The following is a 25,681-nucleotide window of genomic DNA, read 5'->3' on the forward strand; positions in this document are numbered from 1 at the left end:
CTGCACGAGGACCGGAAGTGTTTCGGAGTCCTGCAGTCTTGGCCGGAAGTGTTGGCAGTTCGGCTTTTGGGAGACCAGCTCCAGAAGGATAAAAAGGGTAACTTGGAATATGGACATTTACTTACTTCAGGGTGGGAAAAGGTCCTGCTTCCAATTCCGTAAAGAATTTAAAACAATTTTTAAATTCCAAATACTTAAAGTTGACGGAACAGCTTGTTGTTCAGTCTTTTCCGACTCTTAAAACTCATTAACTTAAGCAGTCCTTTATAGCTCAGTGCTTACTCCGGTGTTTCATAACTGAAATGAGCGGACGCGGTTGTTTTGGTAAATTTCTGTTAATTACAATGCTATTTGTGTAATAACTCGTGTTTGAGAGATCTTACACACGTGTGATAATGTATGTTGACTTAAATGCAAAAGGTATGAGTTACGAGTAAAGTTTTACTTGAGGCAAAATGAGGTTAATAGGCGGGGAGACAGCATTTCAGATAGCTCTGAGAAAATTGCTACAGAGTCAGGAGGGGAAGCTTAGTATATATATGTGATTTTGGTGAAGGGGAGTACAGTGCAGTCAAGCACATATTTTTTGCATAATGTTTCTGCTAGTCTCCTGCTACCTCTACAAGTATTTTAAGTCATGTGCTGCTGCAGCCGCTGATTTTCAACACTCGTGAAAGGAGTTAGGGTGGAGGGTGGAAGTGAGGCACTCTGTGCTCTGTAAAAAGCTGGCAGAACAGGTCTTCAAATAGATATTTTCAGGAGCCGATTTTATGAGCCCAATTCTTATACCTCCTCATATCTAGAAAAACACTAGAATCCTCATGGTGAAGACTGTTTCTCCTGACTAGCAAAAAGCTGCTTTACGGTCTGAGCCACCAAGGAAGCCCCAAGAAGGAAATGGAAACCCACTCCAATATTCTTGCTTGGAGAATCCCTTGGACAGAGGAGCCTGGTGGGCTACAGCCCATGGTGTGGCAAAGACTCTGACATGACTGAAAGTGACTTAGCGTGCATGCATAATCATGCAAAATCCACCCTTCACCTTAGAATTCTCTTTTGGTGGTGTATACATTCTATGGGTTTGAAAAAATGTGTAATGACATATATCCATCATTATAGTATTTTCACTGCCCTAAAAATTCTCTGTACTCCTCCTGTTCACCTCTCTCCCACCCCCAGTGCTACCTGCTAAGTCCCTTCAGTCATGTCAGACTGTTTGGGTTCCACTGGACTGCAGCTGGCCAAGCTCCTCTGACCATGGCATTCTCCAGGCAATAATACTGGAGTGGGTTACCGTCCCCTCCTCCAGAGGGTCTTCCCAACCCAGGGATCGAATCCATGTCTCTTAACGTCTCCTGCATTGGCAGGTGAGTTCTTTACCTCTAGCGCCTGGGAGGAGAAGGCAATGGCAACCCATTCCAGTGCTCTTGCTTGGAAAATCCCATGGGCAGAGGAGCCTGGTAGGCTACAGTCCATGGGGTCGCTAAGAGTCGGACACAACTGAGCAACTTCACTTTCACTTCTCACTTTCCTGCATTGGAGAAGGAAATGGCAACCCACTCCAGTGTTCTCGCCTGGAGAATCCCAGGGACGGGGAGCCTGGCGGGCTGCCATCTATGGGGTCCCACAGAGTCGGACACGACTGAAGTGACTTGGCAGCAGCAGCAGCAGCAGTGCCTGGGAAGCCCCACAAATCTTTTTACTCTCTCCATAGTTTTGAATTTTCCAAAATGTTGAATAGTTGGAATCATATGGAATGTAGCCATTAAAAGACTAGCTTTTAACTTAGGAAATATGCATTTAAGTTTCCTCCATACCTTTTCATCATGTGTTAGCTCACTTGTTTCAGTGCTAAATAATGTTCCATTGGGGCTTCCCGCATGGCTCAGCGGAAAAGAATCCCCCTGTAATACAGGAGACGTGGTTCAATTCCTGGGTCTGAAAGATTCCATGGAGAAGGAAATGGCAACCCACTCCAGTATTCTACCATGAAAATCCCATGGGCAGAGGAGCCTGGTGGGCTACAGTCCGTGGGTCACAAAAAGAGTCGCACGTGACTTAGTGACTAAACAATAATAATGTTACATTGTCTGGGTATATTACAGTTTATTTATCCAGTTACCTGTTGAAGGACATTTTAGTTGCTTCCCAGTTTTGGCAGTTATGTGTGAAACTGCTATAAATGTCCTCTTGCAGAATTTTCTAGCTACACATTTTCAACTCCTTTCAGTAAATACCAAGGAAAGCAATTTCTGGAGCATATGGTAAGAGTATGTTTTAATTTTCTAAGAAACTTCCAGACTGTCTTCCAATGTGGTTGTACCATTTTTCATTCCCAGCAACAATGAATTAGGAAGGTTCCTGTTGTTCCAGATCCTCACTAGCATTTGACCTATTATCATTGTTCTGGATTGTGGACGTTGTAATAGCTGTGTAGTTGTATCTTGTTTTCATTTGCATTTCCCTGATGCTGTATATTGTAGGGCATCTTTTCATATGGTTATTTGCTGTCTGTATGTATCTCTTTGGTGAGGTATCAGTTGAACTCGGACTTATTTTTTTTAATTGAGTTGTTTGTTTTCTTGTTGTTGAGTTTTAAGAGTTCTTTGTATTTTTAAACATTCCTTAATTAATTTACCTGGCTGCCCTGGGTCTTCGTTGCTGTGTGCATGCTTTCTCTGGTTGTGCCAAGTGGGAGCTACTCTTGGTGGCGGTCCTCAAGGTTTTCCTTGCAGTGGCTTCTCTTGTTGCGGAGCGCAGACTCTCAGCTCATGGGCTTCAGTAGCTGCAGCTCTCGGGCTCTGGAGTTTGGGCTCGATAGTTGTGTGTGGGCTTAGTCGCCCCACAGCATGTGGGATCTTCCTGGACCAGGGATTGAACCCACGTCCCCTGTAACAACGGGCAGATTCTCATCCACTGTGTTACCAGGGAAGTCCCAAGAGTTCTTTGTATTTTGGATAACAGTTGTTTAGCAATGTTGGGTTTGCAGCGTCTTCCCAGTCTGTGGCTTATCTTATCGTTCTTGATGCTGTCTTTCTTTAAAAAAAAATAATTTTATTTACTTAATTTGGCTGTGCTGGGTCTTCGTTGCTGTGCGGGTTTATCCCTGGTTGCTGTGAGTGGGGCTACTCTAGTTTCAGTGCTCAGGTTTCTTGCTTCGGTGCCTTCTCTTGTGGCTGAAAAAGGGCTCTAGGGCGCGCAGGCTTCAGTGGGTGCGGCACATGGGCTCCATAGTTGTGGCTGCTGGGCTCTATGGAGAAAAGGCTCAATAATTGTGGCACATGCGCCGTGTCATGTGGGATCTTCCTGGACCAGGAATCAAACCCATGTCTCCTGCATTGCTAGGCAGATTCTTTACCACTGAGCCACTAGGGAAACCTGATGATGTTTTTTGAAGAGCAAAAGTTTTTCATTTCTTAAAGAAGTCCAGCTTATCGATTATTTTTTTCATGGATTGTGGCGTGGTGTCGTATTTAAAAAGTCATTGTCATTCCCAAGATAATCTTTTTTCCTGTGTTATCTTCTAGGAGTTTTATAGCTTTACTCTTAGGTTTATAATCCATTTTGAGTTAGTCTTTGCAGTGGACATCACAGAGACATGACTGAGCGCGCAGGGGGACACACACTCCCCACCCCAGTTGTTTTATCACCATTTGTTGAGATGACTGTCTTTTGCTTCATCCTGTTGCCTTTGTTATCCTTTGTCAGTGATTATTGGCTGTATTTCTTTGGGTCTGTTTCTGGGCTCTCTCTTTTTTGTCATTGATCTACTTGTCTGTTCATGAATACCACACAGTTTCTAGATTGCTGTAGATTAGTAACCCTTACCTGTCGAGCAGTACCACTCTTCCAACTTTGTTCACCTTCAGTATTCCATTGGCTATTCTGGATCTTTTGTCTCTCTGGTATACAGTTTAGAATCAGCTTATTGATAGCCATAAAATAACTTGCTGGGATTTTGATTGGGATTGCATTGAATCTGTAGATCAAAGTTAGAAAAAAACTGGCATCTTGACAATATTGAGTCTTCCTATCTGTCATCATGGAATATCTCTCCATTTATCTAGTTCTTCTTTGGTTTCTTTCATGAGAGATTTGTTGTATTCGTCATATGAATCTTGTACATATTTGTTAGATTTATACCTAAGTATTTCATTTTGGGGGTTGCTGCTGTAAATCACGTATTTTTCATTTCAAATTGCACTTGTTCATTGCTGGCATATAGGAAAGCAGTTGACGTTGTATATTAACCATGCATCCTGCAACCTTGCTATAATCACTTACTGGTCTCAGGAAGCTTTGTTGTTGATTTGCTTGGTTTCCTAAATAGGTGATAGTATCATTTGCAAACAAAGACAGTTTTATGTCTTCTTTCCAAACTTGTACACCTTTTATTTCATTGTCTTGTTTTATAGTATTGTTAGTACTTCCAGCATGATGTTGAAAAGTCATGATGAGAGGAGACATACTTGCCTTGTTTCTGATACCAACAGAAAGGCTTCTAGTTTCTCACCATTAAGTATGATGTTAGCTGTCGGTTTTTTTTAATAGATGGTCTTTATTGAGTTAATGGAAGATTTCCTGTACTGCTAGTGAGAGTTTTCATCATCAGTGGATATTAGATTTTGTCAAAAACTTTCTCTGCATCTGTTGATATCGTCATGTAATTTTTCTCTTTTAGCCTGCTGATGTGGTGGATTACATTAATTTTTGAGTATTGAACCAGCTTTGTATACCTGCAGTAAATCTCAGGAATTGGTCCTGAAAAGGAATTGGTCCATTTCATCTAGGTTATCAAATTTGTGGGCATAGAATTGTTCAAAGTATTTTTTTATTATCCTGTTCATGTCCATGAGATCTATAGTGATAACCTACCTCTCTATCATTTCTGGTATTGGTAACTTGTAACCTTTTTTTCTTAGTTAGCCTGAGTACAGTCTTAGGAATTTTATTGATCTTTTCAAAGAACTAGGTTTTGGTTTTGTTGATTTTTCTCTATTGATTTCCTGTTTTTAAATTTCATTGATTTCTCTATTATTGTTTCTTTTCTTCTGCTTACTTTTGATTTAATTTGCTCTTTCCCCCCCCCTAGTTTCCTAAGAGAGAAGCTTAGATGAATTTTATGAATGTGTGTGTATATCTATCTATATGTTTATTTTGTTTTTTCTTTTCCATTGTGGTTTATTATGGGATATTTAATACAGTTTCCTGTGCTATACCATAGGACCTAGTTGTTTATCCATTCTATATATAGTAGTTTGCATCTGCTAGTCCTAAAGGCCCAATCCATCATTTCCGCCCTCACTGTCCCTCTTCACAAACAAAAGTCTGTTCTCATGTCTGTGAGTTTGTGTTTCGTAGGTAAGTACATTTGTGTCATATTTTAGATTCCATATATAAGCAATATCATATGGTATTTGTCTTTCTTTTTCTGACTTATTTCACTTGGTATGATAATCTCTAGGTTCATCTATGTTGTTGCAAATGGTATTATTTCATTCTTTTTTTATGGCTGAGTAATTTTCCATCGCATGTGTATACCATATCTTTTTTATCCATTCATCTGTTGATGGATATTTAGGTTGTTCTCTTGTCTTGCCTATTGTAAATAAGCGCTGCTATGAATACTGGGGTGCATGTATCTGTTCAAATTAGAGTTTTGTCCAAATACGTGCCCCCAAGTGGTTTGCTAGTCATATAGCAACTCTACTTTTGGCTTTTTGAGGAACCTCCATAGTGGCTGCACCAATTTACACTCCCATCAGCAGTGTAGGAAGGCTCTCTTTTCTCCACAACCTCGCCAGCATTTGTTATTTGTAGACTTTTTACTGATGGTCATTCTGACTGACCTTAAGTGGAACCTCAGTGTTGTTTTGGTTTGCATTTCTTATAATTAGTGATGTTGAACGTTTTTATCATGTGCCTTTTGGCCATCTGTATGTCTTCTTTGGAGAAATGTCTGTGTAGGTCTTCTGCCTATTTTTATTGAATTGTTTTGTTATTGAGTTGAATGAGCTGTTTACATATTTTGGATAGTAAGCCCTTATTGCATCATTTTCAAATATTTTTCTCCCATTTTGTAGTTTGTTTTGTTTATGGTTTCCTTTGCTGTGCAAGAGCTTATAAGTTTGATTAGATCCCATTTGTTTAGTTTTGCTTTTATTTCTATTGCTTTGGTAGACTGATCTAGAAAACATTGGTATGATTTATATCAGAGAATGTTTTGCTATGTCCTCCTATAGGATTTTTATGGTGTTGTGTCTTATATTTGAAGTCTTGAAACCATTTTGAGTTTATTTTGCATATGATGTGAGGGAGTGTTCTGATTTCCTTGATTTATATGAGGTTGCCCAGCTTTCCCAGCACCACTTGCTAAAGAGACTGTTTTCTCTCCATTGTATATTCTTGCCTACTTTGTTGTAGATTAATTGACTGTAGTGTTTATTTATGGACTCTCTATTTTGTTCCACGGATTCATGGTCTTTTTTGTGCTGATACCCTTCTGTTTGATGACAGTAGCTCATTGTAGTATTGTCTGAAGTCTGGGATGGTTATGCCTCTTGCTTTGTTCTTTTTCCTCAAGATTGATTTGTCAGTTCTGGGTCCTTTATGGTTCCATATATAAACTTGAGGATTATTTATTCTAGTTCTGTGAAAAATATAATGGGTATTTTGATAGGATCACTTTAAATCTGTAGATTGCTTTGGGTAGCCCAACGGTTGTAACATTATTAATTCTTCCAAATCACAAGCATGGGGTGTCTTTCCATTTCCTTAAATCATCTTCAGTTTCCTTCCTCAGTGTTTTATATTGTTCTCAGCATATGGGTCTTTTACCTCCTTGATCAGGTTTATTTCAAAGTATTTTTTTGATGCCATTTTAAAAGGGCTTTTTTTTTGCTTTTCCTTTATGTTATTTCATTGTTTGTGTAAAGCAATGCAACTGATTTCTGTATTTTAATCTTGTATCCTGCTACCTTGCTAAATTCATTTATGGGTTCTAATAGTTTTTGTGTAGTCTTTAGGGTTTTCTGTAATTTAGTATCAACCATTTACGTATAATGATAATCTTACCTCTTCACTTCCAGTTTGGATACCTTTCATTTCTTTTTCTTTTTTTAATTGCTGTGGCAAGGACTATGTTAAATAGAACTGATGGGAGTGGGTATCCTTGTCTTGCTCCAGAATTTAGCAGGAAGGATTTCAGTTTTTCACCATTGAGTGTTATGCTGGCTGTAGGTTTGTCATAAATGGTTTTTATTATGTTGAGATATGTTCCCACTGTACCCACTCTGGTAGGAATTTTTTATCATGACTGGATGTTGAATTTTGTTAAATGCTTTTTCTGCATCTGTTGAGATGACTGTGGTTTTTGTCTCTTCTTTTGATGTGGTGTATCGCACCGATGGATTTACAATGTATTGAACCACTTTGTGACTCTGGGATGAATCTTACTTGGTCATGGTGTGTAATCTTTTTTATGTGTATGTGTTGTTGGATTCAGTTTGCTAATATTGTGTTGTGAATTTTTGCATCTATATTCATCAAAGATACTGGCCTGTAATTTTCGTTTGTGGTAGTGCCTTTGTCTGGTGTTGACTTCCCTGATGGCTCATACGATAAAGTATCTGCCTGCAATGTGGAGGACTCGATTTTGATCCCTGGTTTGGGTAGATCCCCTGGAGAAGGACATGGCTACCCACTCCAGTATTCTTGCCTGGGAAATCCCTTGAACAGAGATCCTGGTGGGCTGCAGTCCATGGGGTCACAAACAGTCAGTAACACTTCACTTTGTCTGGTGTTGGTATTAGGGTGATGGTGGTTTCGTAGAATGACTTTGGGAGTCTTCCCTCCTTTTCTTTCTTTTGGAAGAGTTTGAGAAAGACTGGTATAAGTTCCTCTTTGTATGTTTGGTAGAATTCCCCAGTGAAGCCATCTGGTCCTGGACTTTTGTTTGCAGAAATAGTTTTTTCTTTTTTATTACAGTTAAGTTCGGCTCTCTGCTTAACCGATTTCTTCCTGCTGTCTGTGTTCATTTCTAAGAGAATGGTGTTTGATGTCTCCAACTGTGATAGTGGATTAATCTATTTCTCCTTGCTGTTATTATATCAGTTTGTGTCTCACACAGTTTGTGCTCTCTTGTTATATTTTATACACGTTATAAATTGTTACTTTTTCTCAGAGTATTCACCCCTTTATCTTATGTAATGTGTTATTTTCCCCTTTATCCTATAACTTCCCTTAGAGTCTGCTTTGTTGGAGATTAATATAACCTCTGCTGCTTTCTTTTGACTAGTGTTAGCATGTTATATTTTTCTCAATCCACTTACTTTTGATCTGAGTCTTCATATTTTAAGTGGGGTTTCTTGTAGTAAGTTTAGATAGTTGAGTTTTCATTCTGACAGCCACTTCCCTTTGATTGATGCATGGGCTGCAAAGTAATTATTGATATATTTGGATTAATATTTACCGTATTTGTTACTGCTTTCTGTTTGTTGTCTTTGTTCTGTGTTCATCCATTTTTCTTCCACTCTTTTTCTGCCTTTTAATTAGCCATTTTATTTGATTCCATTTTCTCTCCTTTTTTAGCATATCATTATACTTTTTTTTAAAAATCATTTTTTAGTGGTTTTCCCAGAGTTTGCAGTATGCATTGACACTAATCTAAGTACACTTTCAAGTACCACTACATCATTTTGCTGTAGACTGAATGTTTGTGTCCCTCCAAGTTCATATGTTGAAGCCTTATGGTATTTGGAGGTGTGAGGATTATGCAGTGAAGGGGGAGACCTTCCGAATGGGACTGGTTCCCTTGTAAGAGAACCTAGAGTGCTCCGTGCCCTTCCACCGTGTGTAGACGGAGTGACAGGACAGCGGGCTCTGAACCAGGGAGCAGTTTCTCACCAGGCACCAGATCTTCTAAATAACTTCTTTTAACATTTTTTGCAAGGCATTTTTTTTCCAAACTTATTTTGAATAATTTCAAATTTACAGAAAAGTTACAAAAATAATAGAGAAGGTTCTCTACCAGTGACCTCTGTGTGTCCAGGTGTACTATGTATCCTTCAGGACCTGTGAATAATAAACCTTGCTGGTTTTGTTTTTCTCAGAGTTTCATGATGTTTACTGCTGAAGGCATCTTGCAATCCTAAGAGCCACAAGGGCTGGTTCAACTACAGCAGTGGTTCCAAAAGGGGAAATGTCCCTGTGCGGGACTCACTGACTTCTAGCCCATAGAAGAACACTGTTGATATGCTGATGCTGGTGCGAAACGCACACTGTTTTCTTTTTGCGTTTTCTTCTTGCATTGTTTGTTTTAGCTGTGCTGGATCTTCACTGCTGCACATGTGCGTTCTCTGGTTGCGGTGAGTGGGGCTGCTCTCTCGTTGCGGTGCATGGCCTTCTCATTGGCAGATGGATTCTTTTCTTTTAAATCTTAACATGTATTATTGAAGTATAGTTGACTTACAAAGTTTAAGGTGTACACAAGGTGATTCAATTATACATATATATTATTTTTGAAATTATTTTCCATTATAGATTATTACAAGATATTGACTATAACTCCCTGTGCTATATGGTAGACCTTTGTTGCTTGCTGCATATCCGTTTTCTTTTTAATTAGAAATCAAGCATTCTATTCATACTAAGTCAAACAAGTGGAATCAAAATGTCATAAATTTTTTAGGCAAAAGTTCATAAGTTTTCTAAAAAATACATATATATATTATATATACTATTTATACATATGTATACAAAAGCTTTTCTGTTATGTTTGATAAAGACTCTAGAAAACATCAAAAAAATAGAAATTGGAAAACATAAATGAATGGGAGCACTGAATATGAAATAGAAATAGTGAAACAAACTAGATAAAGTATCTTATAGTCCAGTTGTTTTTAAACACTGCTTCTCATTACAAATATATCTGAAGCTTTGGAGGAAAAAAAGCAATACCTGGGCATTTGTATTTTTCAAAAAAATTCCAAGATTATTCTGATAAGAATCTGGAGTTTAAAAAGTGATTACAGATTCTTCTATTAAATACAGTTTTGGTGATGTAGAATTATATTATTTTTCTGTGGACCTATCATGTAACAGTGGTATTAAGTGAGTAATAGTTACATAATTCCAATAGTAAAAGATGTTTTATCGGTTTTCACAGTCAATAGCCAAAAAAATAAAAGATAATTATAATTGCAAGCCATAATGAGAACATGATTAACCTAACAACATAAAATAATTACGTACAATTTGGGGTGTCTAACCAAGTGATGTGGTAAGTGGCAGTGAATATATGCACGTGTTTTTGAAATATTTATGTTCATCCTAAATATTCCCTCTCTTTCTCTCTCTCTCTATAAGCTCACAAGGGTTGGATTCTCAGGATAAATGCTCACAGTTGAAATAAATGTCCTCAAGTGGCTCACATATGTATGTCTGTTCATGATGGGTATGAAGGGTGCATGGTTTTTCAATCAGGACTGTGATGTATTTTAGGAAACTAACCTTTTTATTTGTGGTCTGTGACTTAGTAGCTACTCTTATTTTATAGCAAATGATGAATGAGGACTGGCAAAATGAGTTTTCGTGGCTGCTTGTTTAAGGATGTGAATAGGCAGTCTTGGCAGCTGGAATCATTTGTGTCCACACAACAGGCCACAAGGCGCTTCCCTGGTGGCTCCAGTGGTAAAGAATCTGCCACCAATGTAGGAGACATGGGTTTGATCCCTGGGTCAGGAAGACCCCCTGGAGGAAGAAATGGCAACCCCCTCCAGTATTCTTGCCTGGAAAATCTCATGGACAGAGAAGCCTGGTGGGCTCCGGTCCCTGGGGTCACAAAGAGTCAGATACAACTGAAGTGACTTCACTTGCACGCACACGCGCACACCACAGGCCACGAGGCCTGAGTGCCACATCTCCCTTACGTGACGTTACTCGCCTCTGCTCGGGATCCGTTTGATTCTTGTGCAGTGTTTGCTGTAGAAAACTAACATGAGTAAACTAACTTATTCTACTGCTTATATTAAAATATTCCAGTTGACTTTATGATATAAGAAAACTTTTCATTTGGTGAGTTAATCAGTTAACAACTAGAAGGAGTGTCTTTGTTGACAAGGATACAGAGAGCTCAGACAGTTTCACTGGGAAAAAATGCTGTCATTCATTAGTTACATATATGCTTAGGTGTGTGGAGTATGTAGCATATGTGCTAACTCGTACATAGCACCCTTATCTAGCTCCTATTATATTCTAAGTGCTTTGTTCAGTCGCTCAGAAGTGTCTGACCCTTTGCGATCCCATGGACTGCAGCGAGGCTTTCCTGTCCTTCACCATCTCTTGGAGTTTGCTCAAATTCATGTCCATTAAGTTGGTGATGCCTCCAAACATCTCATCCTCTGTCATCCCTTCCCCTCTGCCTTCAATCTTTCCCAGCATCAGGGTCTTTTCCAAAGAGTCATTTCTTTGCATCAGGTGGCCAGAGTTACTGGAGCTTCAGCATCAGTCCTTCCAATGAATATTCAGGGTTGATTTCTTTAGGATTAACTGGTTTGATCTCCTTGCAGTCCAAGGGACTCATAGAAGTCTTCTCCAATGCCACAGTTCGAAAGCATCAGTTCTTCAGCTTTCAGCCTTCCTTATAGTCCAACTCTCACATCCATACATGACTACTGGAAAAACTATAGCTTTGACTAGAGGGACCTTTGTCAGCAAAGTAATGTCTCTGCTTTTTACTGCACTGTCTAGGTTTGTCATAGCTTTTCTCTTGAGGAGCAAGTGTCTTAATTTCATGGCTGCAGTCACTGTCTGCAATGATTTTGGGGCCCAAAAATAAAGTCTGTCACTGTTTCCGTTGTTTCCCCAGCTATTTGCCATGAAGTGATGGGACCGGATGCCATGATATTTGTTTTTTGAATGTTGAGTTTTAAGCCAACTTTTTCACTCTCCTCTTTTACCCTCATCAAGAGGCCTTTTAGTTCCTCTTTGCTTTCTGCCATAAGCGTGGTATCTTCTGCATATCTGAGGTTATTGATATTTCTCTCGGCAATCTTGATTCCAGCTTGTGCTTTATCCAGCCCGACATTTCACATGATGTACTCTGCATATAAATTAAATAAGCAGGGTGACAATATACAGCCTTGACATACTCCTTTCTCAATTTTGCACCAGTCCATCGTTCCATGTCTGGTTCTGTTGCTTCTTAACCCTCATACAGATTTCTCAGGAGGCAGGTAAGGTGGCCTGATATTCCCATTTCTTTAAGAATTTTCCACAGTTTGTTGTGATCCCCACAGTCAAATGCATTAGCGTAGTCAATGAAGCAGATGTTTTTTTCTGGAATTCCCTTGCTTTTTCTTGTGATCCAATGGATGTTGGTATTTTGATCTCTGCTTCCTTTGCCTTTGTAAAATCCAGCTTGTAACCCTGGAATTTCTCAGTTATTGTGTTGTTGAAGCCTAGCGTGAAAGATCTTGAGCATTACCTTGCTAGCACGTCAAGTTAGGACAGTTGTGCGGTAGCTTGCACATATTTCGTCATTGCCCTTCTCTGGGACTGACCTTTTCCAGTCCAGTGGCTGCCGCTCATTTCCCCAAATTTTCTGGCATATTGAGTGCAGCACTTTAACAGCATCATCTTTTAGGATTTGAAATAGCTCAGTTATCATTCCATCACCTCCGCTAACTTGGTTCATAGTAATGCTTTGTAAGGTCCACTTAACTTCATACTCCAGATGTCTGTAGGTGAGTGATCACACCGTGTGGTTATCCTGGTCATTAAGATCTTTTTTTGTATAGTTCTTCTGTGTGTTCTTGCCCCCTCTTCTTAATCATCTCTTCTGTTTCTGTTAGGTCCATGCCATCTCTGTCCTTTATTGAGCCCATCTTTGCCTCAGATGTTCCTTTGGTATCTCTAATCTTCTTGAAGTGCTCTCTAGTCTTTCCCATTCTGTTGTTTTCCTCTGTTTCTTTGCACTGTTCACTTGAGAAGGCTTTCTTATCTCTCCTTGCTATTCTTGGGAACTCTGCATTCAAATGGGTATATCTTTCCTTTTCTCCTGCCTTTAGCCTTTCTTCTTTCCTCAGGTGTTTGTAAGGCCTCCTCAGACAGCCATTTTGCCTTTTTGCATTTCTTTTTCTTGGGGATGGCTTTGGTCGCCGCCTCCTGTAGAATGTTACAAACTTCTGTCCATCGTTCTTCAAGCAGTCTATCAGATGTAGTTCCTTGAATCTATTTGTCACTTGCACTGTATAATCATAAGGGATTTGATTTAGGTCATACCTGAATGGCCTAGTGGTTTTCCCTACTTTTTTCAATTTGTTCCTGAATTTTGCAATACAGAGCTGATGATCTGAGCCACAGTCAGCTCCTGGTCTTGTTTTTGCTGACTGTATTGAGCTTCTCCATCTTGGGGTACAAGGAATATAATCAGTCTGATTTTATTATTGACCATCTGGTGATTTTCATGTGTATAGTTGTCTCTTGTGTTGTTGAAATTGGGTGTTTGCTATGACCAGTGTGTTCTCTTGTTAGTCTTTGCCCTGCTTCATTTTGTACTCCAAGGCCAGACTTGCCTGTTACTCCAGTATGTCTTGACTTCTTGCATTCCAGTCCCCTGTGATGAAAAGGGCATTTTTTTTGGTGTTAGTTCTAGGAGGTCTTGTAGATTTTCATAGAACTGTTCAACTTCATCTTCTTTGGCATCAGTGGTTGGGGCATAGACTTGGATTACTGTGATACTGAATGGTTTGCCTTGGAAACAAACAGATGATTGTGTTGTTTTTGAGACTGCACCCATGTACTGCATTTCGAACTCTTTTGTTGACTATGAGGGCTACTCCATTTCTTCTAACAGATTCTCGCCCACAGTAACATATATGATGGTCGTCTAAATTAAATTTGCCCATTCCGAAAGGAATGTTAATGTTCTCTCTTGCCATCTCCTTTTTGACCACTTCCAATTGACTGTGATTCATCGACCTAACGTTCCAGGCTCCTGTGCAGTATTGTTCTTTCAGCATCGGACTTCACTTTCACCACCAGACATATGCACAACTGGGTATCGTTTCCAGTTCGGCTCAGCCTGTTCATTCTTTCTGAAACTCTTTCTCTGCTCTTCTCCAGTAGGATGTTGAACACCTACCAACCTGGGGGTTCATCTTTCAGTCTCATATCTTTTTGCCTTTTCTTACTGTTGATGACGTTCTCAAGGCAAGAAAACTGAAGTGGTTTGCTGGTGCCTTCTCCAGTGGACCACATTTTGTCAGAACTCTCCACCATGACCCCTCTGTCTTGGGTGGCCCTACATGGCATGGCTCATAGTTTCATTGAGTTTCACAAGTCCATGATACATATGATCATTTTGGTTAGTTTTCTGTGATTGTGGTTTTCATTCTCTCTGCCCTCTGATGGATGAGGTTAAGAGGCTTGTGGAAGCTTCCTGATGGGAGAGGGTGGCTGTGGGGAAAATTGAGTCTTGCTCTGGTGGGCAAGGCCATGCTCAGTAAATCCTTAATCCAACTTTCTGGTGATGGGTGGGGCTGTACTCCCTTCCTGTAGTAAGGCATAGAGAGGTCAAGTAACTTTATCCAGGTCACATAATTAGTAAGTGGCCAAGGCAAGATTGAATCCAGGGAGTCTAGCTTTAGGGTTTAGATTCTGAACCACTGTGTCAGACTGCCTTTCTGTGTATTATCCCATTTTGATCGAGAGAGCACCTGGATCAGCCTAGTTAGTAAAGGCCTCACGTTCCTTTCCTCGTCTAGGATGCAGTAGTGGTCTTCAGTGTGATGCTTACTAAACATAAGTTATAAAGGTGTCTATCACGCTTCTTTCTCTTCCAGGCTAGTAAAAATTTAGGTTCTTGACCTTGCAAAATGAGATGACTTTTTCAAACAGAAGGGTAGGCCCCAGGGTGAATAGGTACTCATTTTGGTGACATTACCTGAAGGTGACAGGGAAAGTTGAAGACAGTGGTATAGTGTAAAGCCTTCCAAGCTCATTATTTGCTCTAAGTTATGTGACACTTTTTCCTTTCAAGCGATCATTAAGTGCCAGGGCTTCCTCGCTGGCTCAGCCAGTAAAGAATCTGCCTGTAATGTAGGAGATCTGGGTTAGATTCCTGGGTCGGGAAAACACCCTGGAAAAGGAAATGGCAATCTATTTCCCATTCTTGCCTGGGAAATCCCATGAATAGAGGAGCCTGGTGGGCTACAGTCCTTGGGGTTGCAAAGAGTAGGTTATAACTGAGCAACTAACACTATTACGTGCTAAGTGCTTAACTGCATTATTTCATCTTTTCATCACAACAGTCCTAGCAGGTAGGGGTTTATCTGCTTTACACAGATGAAGAAACTAAGACTAAGGGAGATTAAGTAAAGTTTTTAACTCCAAAGTCTATTTCAGTGGTATTAGAAATTTTCAACTTCTTTTGTTTTTGCTGCTGCTGAATACTAAAAGTTTAATGAAAATCCCCCAAAGCAAAGCAGTGGTAGTGAGTACCTGGAAGTTACCGTCAGGTTCGTAACTGTCCTTCCCCAAAAGCCATCCCTGACTCCTTAATTCTTCACAGATCACATTTGGGAAACCACCGAATGTCAACCACTTTTTCAGCTTAAAAATACATGACTTGGTGTGGTTGACTGGTTGATGTCTCCTTTTATAGGAAGATTCCTAACCTGGGGACCTTGCCTAGCCACTTAAAGACAGACTCCCTTTTTAACTCAAGATATAGAAAGAAGTACACCTTCCTTGTCTGCAGGGTTTTCAGACTTCTCCAGCACCAGGTTGCTTTCCCAAATCTCACTTGAATTTGAATGTAATATTTTGAAAATACTTGTTATCCCCTCATAGGTAATCAGTGGTAACTTTGAAAGTGTCCCTTCCCTACCTTCCTACTTGTGTACAAATATGGTGTGTGTGTTATATACATTTCCTGTTAAAGAAATGGGATTATATGTACTGCAACTTATATTTTTAACTCCCAGTTTATCAAAATTATTACTCAAGATAGCCACATATGAATTAAACTTACAATTTTACATACTATGGACATACCAAAAGCCTGGTATTTTCATATAAGAACTTGTGACATTGGCTACTGGAAGCCTAAGGCCTTTATTTTTTGGTTACCCTCACCCACTTGTTTTTCCCTAGAGGATTCTGAGTGAGGCTTTTGGATATTCTTGGGGCTTAGCTAGCTGTTTGCAACACAAAACTGATGACCCCAGGAATGGGGGCACTGAGCTACCTTCCATGGTCCAAAGTGCAGGACTCCTTCCTTTCAGGCACTTTCCAGAGTTCCCTTCCCTGGAGGGACCCACTGTCCCCTCCATACCTATTCTTTTTTCTTTTAAAAATTTTTACTTAAACTAAATATATATATATATATATATATATAAATAGATTCTACATAGAATGTGGTGGTTTTCTTTCTCTTACTGACTTGCTTTACTTAGCATAATGCCCTCTGAGTCCACATGTTACAAATTTGTGTAAGATTTTTTTTTTCTTTTTTTATGGCTGGATCATATTATATATGCAAAATACATCTTCTTTAATTATCCATCAGTGGACATTTAGGTTTCCATATCTTGACTATTTTTAAACCGTACTGCAGTGAACGATGTTGTTGTTCAGTTGCTCATTAGTGTCCAGCTCTTTCTGCGACCCCATGGACTGCAGCACACCAGACTTCCCTGTCCTTCACCATCTCCCGGAGTTTGCTCAAACTCATGTCCATTGAGTCCGTGATGCCATCCAACCATCTCATCCTCTGTCATCCCCTTCTCCTCCTGCCTTCAACCTCTCCCAGCATCAGGGTCTTTTCCAGTGAGTCGGCTCTTCGCATTAGGTGGCCAGAGAATTGGAGCTTCAGGTTTAACACTGAGAGGGGTGCATGTATATTTTTGATTTAGTGTTTTTGTTTTATTTGGATAAAAACCCTGAAACGGAATTGGTAGTGCATTTTCTAACTTTTTAAAGGAAACTCCATACTGTTTTCCATGGTAGTTGCATCAATTTGTATTCCTAACAATGCACAAGAGTCATTTTTCTCTACATCCTCACCAACACTTTTAAAAAATAATTTAATTGGATAATTGCTTTAAGAATTTTTTCTATCAAACCTCAACATGAATCAGCCATAGGTATACACATATTCCCTCCCTCTTGAACCTCCTTCCCATCTCCCTCCCCAACACTCCCCTCTGTGTTGATACAGAGCCCCTGTTTTGAGTTCCCTGAGACACACAGCAGAACCTGATGACAGCTCTTCTGAGAAGTATGATGAAGTAGTACCACATTGTGGGTGTTTGGGATTTTTTAGGTTTCTTTTATATTTTTAAAAAAATGGAAATATAATTGCTTTACAGCAATTCTGTTTGTGTTAGTTTATGTTTACACATTTCCCCTCCTTGAGCCTCCTTCCCACCTCACTGTCCATCCCACCCCACTAGGTCATTCACAGGGCACTGAGCTGAGCGTCCTGTGCTGTCTACAGCAGCTTCCCACTAGCTAGCTATTTCACCTATCATAGTGTATATACGTCAGAGCAGCTCTAAATCCGTCCCACCCTCTCCTTCCCGTCTGTGTTTGCCAAGTCTGTTCTGTGTCTATTCCTGCCCTGCAGATAAGTTCATCAGTACTGTGTTTCTTGCGATAATATACAGTGTTTTTCTCCGACTTAACTTCACTCTGTAAGGTCCAGCCATGTCTCTGCTAATGGCACGATTTTGTTCCTTTTTTGTGGCTGGATAATATTCCACTGCATATATGTACCACATCTTTATCCATTCATCTGTCAATGGACATTTAGGTTGATTCCATCAACCTAAATGTGTGTGCTATTACACCTGTAAACAGTGCTGTAATAATTAACACTGGGGAACATGTCTCTTCTGAATTATGGTTTTCTCAAAGTATATGCCCAATTGTGGGATTGCTGGGTCATAAGGTAGTATTGGGGTTTCCCCGGTGGCTCAGATGGTAAAGAATCTGCCTGCAATACAGAAGATCTGGGTTTGATCCCTGGGTCAGGAAAATCCCCTGGAGAATGGAATGGCTACCCTCTCCAGTATTCTTGCCTGGAAAATTCCATGGACAGAAGGATCCATGGGGTGGCAAAGAGTCGGACACGACTGAGTGACTAAGCACATTCCATCATTATGTTTAAGAAACATCCTTGTAAATACTACATGTAGTTCTTTAAGTTTATGGTACTTGCATTCCCACAGTTACTGATATGTAATTTCTATTTGTTCTCTTTGCTTACGACAGGGTTAGTTTTGTTTACTACAAATTCTTTTATTTACCCTCTTATTTTCTCTTTATTTTTGGCCATGCTGGGTCTTCGTTGCTGCATGGGTTTTTCTCTGGGTGGGGGCTACCCTCTGGTTGCGGTGTACAAGCTTCTCGCTGCAGTGACTTTTCTCGCTGCGGAGCACGGGCTCTGGGGGCACGCAGGCGCAGTGGGTGCAGCTCCTGGGTCCTGGAGCACAGGCTGCATAGTTGTGCACAGGCTTAGTTGCTCTGCAGCATGTGGGATCTTCCTGGACCAGGGATCTAACCTGTGTCTCCTGCATTGGCAAGCAGAGTCTTCACAACTTAGCCACCAGGGAAGCCCCTTTTATTTACTCTTAATTTAACCTGAATCTTTTTATGTCTAAAACCAGTACACAAATCCTTTTCAGGGAGATTAAACAGGAGATCAAATGCTGCTTGATACAACTGGCTTCGAATTGCCTTTTGGCATTTGCAGGATGCATGAACCAACTTGAATCTATCTTTATTTCTTTAGGAGTGAGGGATTGAGGATAAAATATTAGGAATTACAGTCAACAGACATTCCTTCTTCACCTCTGGAAGGTTATCAACTCTTTGTTCATCACTAGGGACTATGGGTTAAAAAAGCAATATCCTCTCCAGTTCTCCTGAAAATCAGGATAAGATGAACAGCTATAAACTGCCAGTTGTTCAGCCTTCTAAACTTTGAAAGTATTTATTTGTACTTATATTGGAAAGTTTAAAGTTTGTGGAGGTATACATATTTTCTGTGGATTAAGGATTTATTATCCTTTGTACACAAGTTGGTTCAAGCACTAGAAGATTAAGCATCAAATGCTGTAATGTAGACCCGGAAACCCCAGCATGCCATTTGATACATGTTCATCTGGAATAGCAATTCTCAAAAAAAGGTTAAGAGAAACTCGAGCAGGGAGCTCCTCTCTGTGTACTGAAAATCTTTATAAAAGTTTTCTAGTTCATTTATTTCTAGATTTTCTTTTCCAATACAAAGTTATTCTGTGACAACACTTCCAGTATTCGAAAACTACTATTGTAGTTTTCAGAATAAACATCATTGGAAGGTTTAAAAAGTTTGCCTATTTACTCAACCCTCATTGCCAAGCAAATGTATATAAATGGCTCTGAAAACCTGTCCCCAAACCACCATCAAGTCACTGAAGATAACGTGAGCATTAAGCCTCTGCTGTGCAAAATTCACAAGTAAGTTTACACTATGTCTTGACAGTGTGCACTTACTGCTGCTGCTGCTAAATCGCTGCAGTCGTGTCCGACTCCGTGCGACCCCAGAGACGGCAGCCCACCAGGCTCCCCGTCCCTGGGATTCTCCAGGCAAGAACACTGGAGTGGGTTGCCATTTCCTCCTCCAATGCATGAAAGTGAAAAGTGAAGTCGCTCAGTCATGTCTGACCCTCAGCGACCCCATGGACTGGAGCCTACCAGGCTCCTCCATCCATGGGATTTTCCAGGCAAGAGTACTGGAGTGGGGTGCCATTGCCTTCTCCGATGCACTTATTGTTAGTGAACAAATAGCAACTGATAAATGCATTTTGTCAGTTATTTGTTCACTAATATGATGATGCCATTTTACATACATAGAAAACGTTTTATATACTCTGATTCTGCATATGTAAACATTTTATTGGCTATGCTTTGTAAACAAAAATTGTATACCACCTATATAGGAGTTACATCGGAGAAGGCGATGGCACCCCACTCCAGTACTCTTGCCTGGAAAATCCCGTGGACGGAGGAGCCTGGAAGGCTGCAGTCTATGGGGTCGCTGAGGGTCGGACAGGACTGAGCGACTTCACTTTCACTTTTCACTTTGCTGCATTGGAGAAGGAAATGGCAACCCACTCCAGTGTTCTTGCCTGGAGAATCCCAGGGACAGGGGAGCCTGGTGGGCTGCCATCTCTGGGGTCGCACAGAGTCGGACACGATTGGTGTGACTTAGCAGCAGCAGCAGGGGTTACATATAAGAATGTTACCAACTTATCATCATAAACCATTCTCGTGTTTGCTCACTGAAGCTAAAGGTCTGGTATATGCAAAACCCAGTTTGTTGATGTTCGGCATTGCACTGGTCACTGTGCCAACAACAAACGGGGAAACTGAGAAATCAAATGTAGTAGTTTTCTTTAAAAAAACAATTGTCGGATAGTAGGAACTGAACTACCAGAAGGTATTTTATACTAATGACTGGAGTCGGAGTCACTATGTATATAAATTATTTTAATAATGGTTGGAGAAAAGAAAAATAACGTGGATACCATATTAGTACTAAACAATTCAGTAGCTTCATTAAAAAATTGCTTCTGTATTAAACAACAGTGGCTTCATCCAGCCAAATACAATTTTTTTTTTTTTTACTTTTACTGTGAGTCTCCTTTCAAGACACTAAGCCATAAAAGTATTTCAGGGGAAAGAAACAACGCTTTAAAGCTTCCTTTACTTAGATCTCCATTTCTAATTACATTTTTACATCTACATTCTGTGTGGGTCCATATGATTTCAAGAGCATGTTAAAACTCAAGTTCATGGAGGCAAAAAATTAAGAAATTCTAAAAAAACCCAAGGAAGATGCACAACACATGTATGTAATCAGAAAGCAGCAAAAAATTGAAGGTATTTTATCTTTTAACAACTATTTTCAATTTCTGACCCTTTTGTTACATTGATACTTGGATTAAAAATGAAGGATGCTGGTTACTTATAATACACAGTACTCACAAAATTGACTTCTTTTGGTCCAGAACTACTTAAAAGTATTCCAGGTCAGAATATGAAAAACCTATTAAGCCAATATCAAATTTTAGAGGTATTACATATGGAAACTTACAACATGGCTTTTTAAGTATGAATTTCAGAGTCAAAAAAATTTTAACAGTAAGATTTGGTTTTAAAGTAAAAAGACAGCTAATAAAATCAGTTATCAAGCAAAGTGATAGGAAAACTTTTTTAAAATACATGAAATAAAAGACTTGAATAATCCAAAATAAAGCAAAATATAATGGAAATAAAATGATTATGTAATTAAATGAGAGGATAAATAAAACAACAGGAAGGACTAAGGTAATATCTACTTACTTTAGTTGTCTTATAGTATATAATGTATATAAGACAACTAAAGTATGTAAAACATTTTGAAGTTCATGAATCTCTTTATAGGATGAGTAATCAATACACTTCCCTAATACTCATCATGTGACCTAGGACATGATAGTAAATCAGAGATCCCAAAGATCATGCCATTAATGTTTTTGTCGATATGCATTTTGACCTGCATGACAGACTAAATCAAATGTTCATGATTCAATTATTAGTTTTCTTTCTTTGACTTGAAAGCTCCAAGTTATTTAATAATGTATTTTTAATATGTGCTTTTCCCTTTTAATGCTTACTCTAACAATATGCTAGAGGTCTGGATGGTGACCAGATCCTAGAGATCTGGAAGGTGAAAGAGCCATTATCACCTGCTGATCACTGACCACTGGCATAGATATTTAGTGGGTTTTTTTTCCCCTTCTAAGCAGTTATTAATATTCCAGACATTTCAGGTGCCCTGTTATGGTATGAAACAGTTACCCTTGAATTTAGCAAGGGGAAAAAAACCTTAGACATCTGGTTATGCTATAAACCCAGAGTTATTTGTTTTCGGAAACACGAGTATATGGAAGAATGTTAATTTTAGTTTACTTTATATTAAGAGATGTGAAAATAAGATAAAGCTTTTGTTTGTTTTGGTTAAAGACTTGGTTGGTTTTGATCTGCATTAAATCTTCTTTTTTTATCAAAAGAAAAGATTATGTGCTTCCTGGAGATTATTTTAAGATTATACTAAAGATTGACAAAACAAAAGGTAATTTTAAAGCTTTTTTTGTTTTTTGATCAAAAAGTCTGGATCTTCTGAAACTAAGATTAAATATTTAGTTTGATAAATGATAGTTGTAAAACATACTATAGTTAAGAGGATAATAAAATATTAGAATCAAACTTTATAAGCATTCCCTACACCTGTGTCATTGGAAAAGTCATCAGTGGCTGACTTTAATCAATGTCATCAGATTTTTAAATACTGATAAATCAATACAATTAGATTATACGTCTCATTAAGTTTTATAGAATCAAATACCACAAAACAAATTACACTTAAAACTTGGAAGTCTAATCACAAAATAACATTTCTTTTAGAATTGAATTTTTTTTTGTAAATCTCTAAAAGTTGAGAAAGATGAAGTTAGGTTTTTCTATCACTTGTAAATCTATGATATGTAAAATTAATAACAAGGCTTCAATTGTTGTGGACTCCCAGTATCTGCTGTTAAAAATAAAACGAAATCCTAAGGGTAATGTTTATAGGCTTGGTATTACAGTTCAAATTTATGCAAATGGAGGGATGGTTGTTAAATCTATTTTGGGTTAGTTGATCTTAAACATAATTTTTCAAAACAGTTGAAGATGTACTAATTTGGATAAAATATTTTCACAGTTACTTTATAATATTGATAATTGATTTCCCAAATTCACTTTAAAGACTTCTAGCTAGGAAATATAATCATAAATATACCAAAAACTGACCCCCCCAAAGTCTAAGAAATCTGTATTTCTTAATTTTTACCTTTTTAAAATTGAGATGATCTGTTACTCCAATAGCCTAATTCTTTGGTGTGCTGTTTGTAGTTATTTTAAAACTTAAGTATTCTGTACATAGCTAAGGAATTAAAACACTGCAAACTTTCATTATATTATTTAACAATCTTTGTTTTTAAAATCACTATGATTGGTTATTAGGAGTTGATTTCTGAAACCACATAACTTATATTTTTCCATAGAGTTGAAGTGTATTAATTATCCTAGATATTTCCTACATATTTAGTTCTTATTTGCATATTACTACAGGAAAATATCCTATTTTGCTATATGTTGTTTTTTTTTTTTCTTTCTTGGAGAATGGCACTGAAACATGTATGCTATATGTTTTTTTTAAAAAATCTTTAATTTTTTGTCTAGCATTGCATACTTCATACAGATTAAAATTAAACTGAGCCCATACCATCTACCCAAAACTAGATTAAGTAGAACATTTTCTCTTTTATTAATGTACTCAAAACAACTAATTATAAGGTTAAGGGCTTTTGAAAATCATTTAAGTTGAATAAATGGGTAAGAAAAGTATACACATTATTTTTGGATATATTTAACTTATAAATAAAGTGGTACATAACTACAGGAACTGGAATATAATACTGATTAAAACAGAGAACTATATAAGCTAGTAAGGAACTGAAAATGTCAGGATGTACTAGACAGTTGAGATGCAGAAAGGGTTGTTTTTACATACTCGGAATTAGAGGTACAGCTCCTAACAAAGTGGGTGGAGATTTTCTTAAGAGAAAGCAAAAAACTCCTTACATGTACCTTATTCCCTTTCATAACTCTGATGCTGTTACTGAAGTGAACCTATATATACCAACATAGAAATGAAAAGTAACAATACATGGTTAACAAATGTTTCATCATTGCTAATGGATATGATTATTTCATTAGTTTGAAGACAAAAAATATATTGGGTCTATATGATTTTTTTAATGCAAAAAAGGGACATCTCCTTCCTCTGAAAGGATGAATAAAAATCCCTGCAAAATGCACTGGTCTGTACTCTCCTTTCAGTGCATACTACATTGTAGAAACAAAATCTCTCTTAGAGAACTAGTTGTGAGTAGTGACTATCCCTAAAGATACTGAACTCTCAATTTTTACTAAAGGAAAGTCAATATTAATTTTTAATATAAAGATGTAGTTTTGTGAAAAACAGAGCTTCTCAAAATTTTAACATAGGTCAATCTAGATGATTGGCATTAAGAATGCAAGTGCCCGTGCATTCTCTGTTTCTTTTCTTTGTAGGTTGAACAGTCTGCCTCCCATACTGAAAATTTTCAAGCTTTTGGACAGAACTGAACAGTGAACAAGTCTGGTGATGAAGCTTGGACTACTTAAAGTATCTTAGTTTCATAGTCCCTCGTCCCATATAAATATATGAAGCACCAAAACTGGAGCCAAGGTCTGAACAGGTTATGTAACAGCAAGAACTATAATTTAATCACATCATATCATATTACACTATGTAACATTCTATATTTGCCTGTTGATATGTAACAGTTTATTACAAGCATTATTTCCTAAGACTTATGTGGTATAAGTGTTTCTTTTCAAGTATTACGGCTTATAGTGTTTATGTTAACAGTAAATCACTGATAAATGTATATAATGCAATACACATTGTGCCATTTCTCCCTACCCTGTGTTAACATTAACAAAATGAACTAAGAAAACAAAAACTATTTAAAACTAAAAACAAAGGCTATCAACATCACAGTTGCACGTCTGAGTAAGTCAACAGCATTTCCCCCTTAACATGAAGGTATTTTCATCAAAAATGCTTCATCGTTTTTAGGCGAGCATTACTTTAGCAGCAGCTGGTCTTCAGGACAAGTAGATCAGACGTTTCAAGTGCAAAAGACACTGAATTACTCTGAGAAACATCAATCCACATGACTAATGAAAAGAAGCAAACTGCTGGTGTCACCTTAACATAAAATTGTGCATTTTCCCCTTCAGTGTGTGTTTTAGTTCATTTATGTGATAATAAAGTTTTGGAGTTCTCATGGCACACCACTGATACGGACTAGTTTGTCAAGGAACCTATTTGTAATGTTTAAATTATAATAGTACAATAACTACAAAAAGGTCAGTGCCTTGGTGGCTTTAAACCACATCAGTTTCAATGTTTTTAAAAATAATGATGCAATTAAATCTATGCTTCTGCAACAATAGTGCAATATAGTATCCTTTCCTGAATAAAGGAGCTGAGGTTTATCCAAGTAGAAGCTTTAAGTAAGGTAGATTGTTGCCAACTACTTATCAGTCTTGCATGTTTGACCTAAAATAGATTAGGAAAGCTTAAACTGACTTGTTAATCTATATTCAGCTAAAGCTTCACATAAGCAGCAATGGAAATGAATGTAAGTGCACTCAGTATAAAACACTTTTCAAAACTACTCCAAAAAACAAATGACAGAAGGTGGTTAAGAGCAACTAAACATCTGTTGTGTGTACCAGATGTAAAAGAAGAATGGACTCTGTGGTTACTTGCACTATTGGAATTACGTGAAGGTAAAGTTAAGACTTAGTCCACTTCCATCTCTCCAGAAGACTTAGTATGCTGTGAGTTGTCTTTTGTTGAATCTGGTTTAGTTTCAGCCCCACTCTGTCCATCCATTGGTCCGTTGTGTTCACTATTATCTTTTGCCTTGTCTTCAGCAACCTCTACTTTCGGTTTGGGCTTATAAATGATGGGGTTACAGAAATTATCGAGTTC

The 25,681-nt window shown here is 38.3% G+C and overlaps 1 protein-coding gene and 1 long non-coding RNA gene across 3 annotated transcripts in view; one reads left to right on the top strand and one right to left on the bottom strand.

The window, feature by feature from the left end:
• Positions 1 to 16: 16 nt before the first annotated feature.
• Positions 17 to 24,488, top strand: LOC133228629 (uncharacterized). 2 transcript variants are annotated; one of them, XR_009730300.1, is made up of 3 exons: positions 17 to 131; positions 1,180 to 1,367; positions 24,208 to 24,488. It is a non-coding gene; the product is annotated as an uncharacterized LOC133228629 (long non-coding RNA). The 2 variants fall into 2 exon arrangements; XR_009730299.1 differs by lacking the exon at positions 1,180 to 1,367 and having other exon boundaries at positions 24 to 131.
• HSPA4L (heat shock protein family A (Hsp70) member 4 like) overlaps positions 20,521 to 25,681 on the bottom strand; it is a 63,216-nt gene continuing 58,055 nt past the window's right edge. The window contains exon 20 of the mRNA XM_061384214.1: positions 20,521 to 25,681. Within this exon, the coding sequence (XP_061240198.1) occupies positions 25,490 to 25,681 (192 nt within the window). The 3' untranslated portion in view covers positions 20,521 to 25,489.

This window comes from Bos javanicus, chromosome 17 (genome assembly GCF_032452875.1).
Source record: "Bos javanicus breed banteng chromosome 17, ARS-OSU_banteng_1.0, whole genome shotgun sequence".
Classification (NCBI taxonomy): domain Eukaryota; kingdom Metazoa; phylum Chordata; class Mammalia; order Artiodactyla; family Bovidae; genus Bos; species Bos javanicus.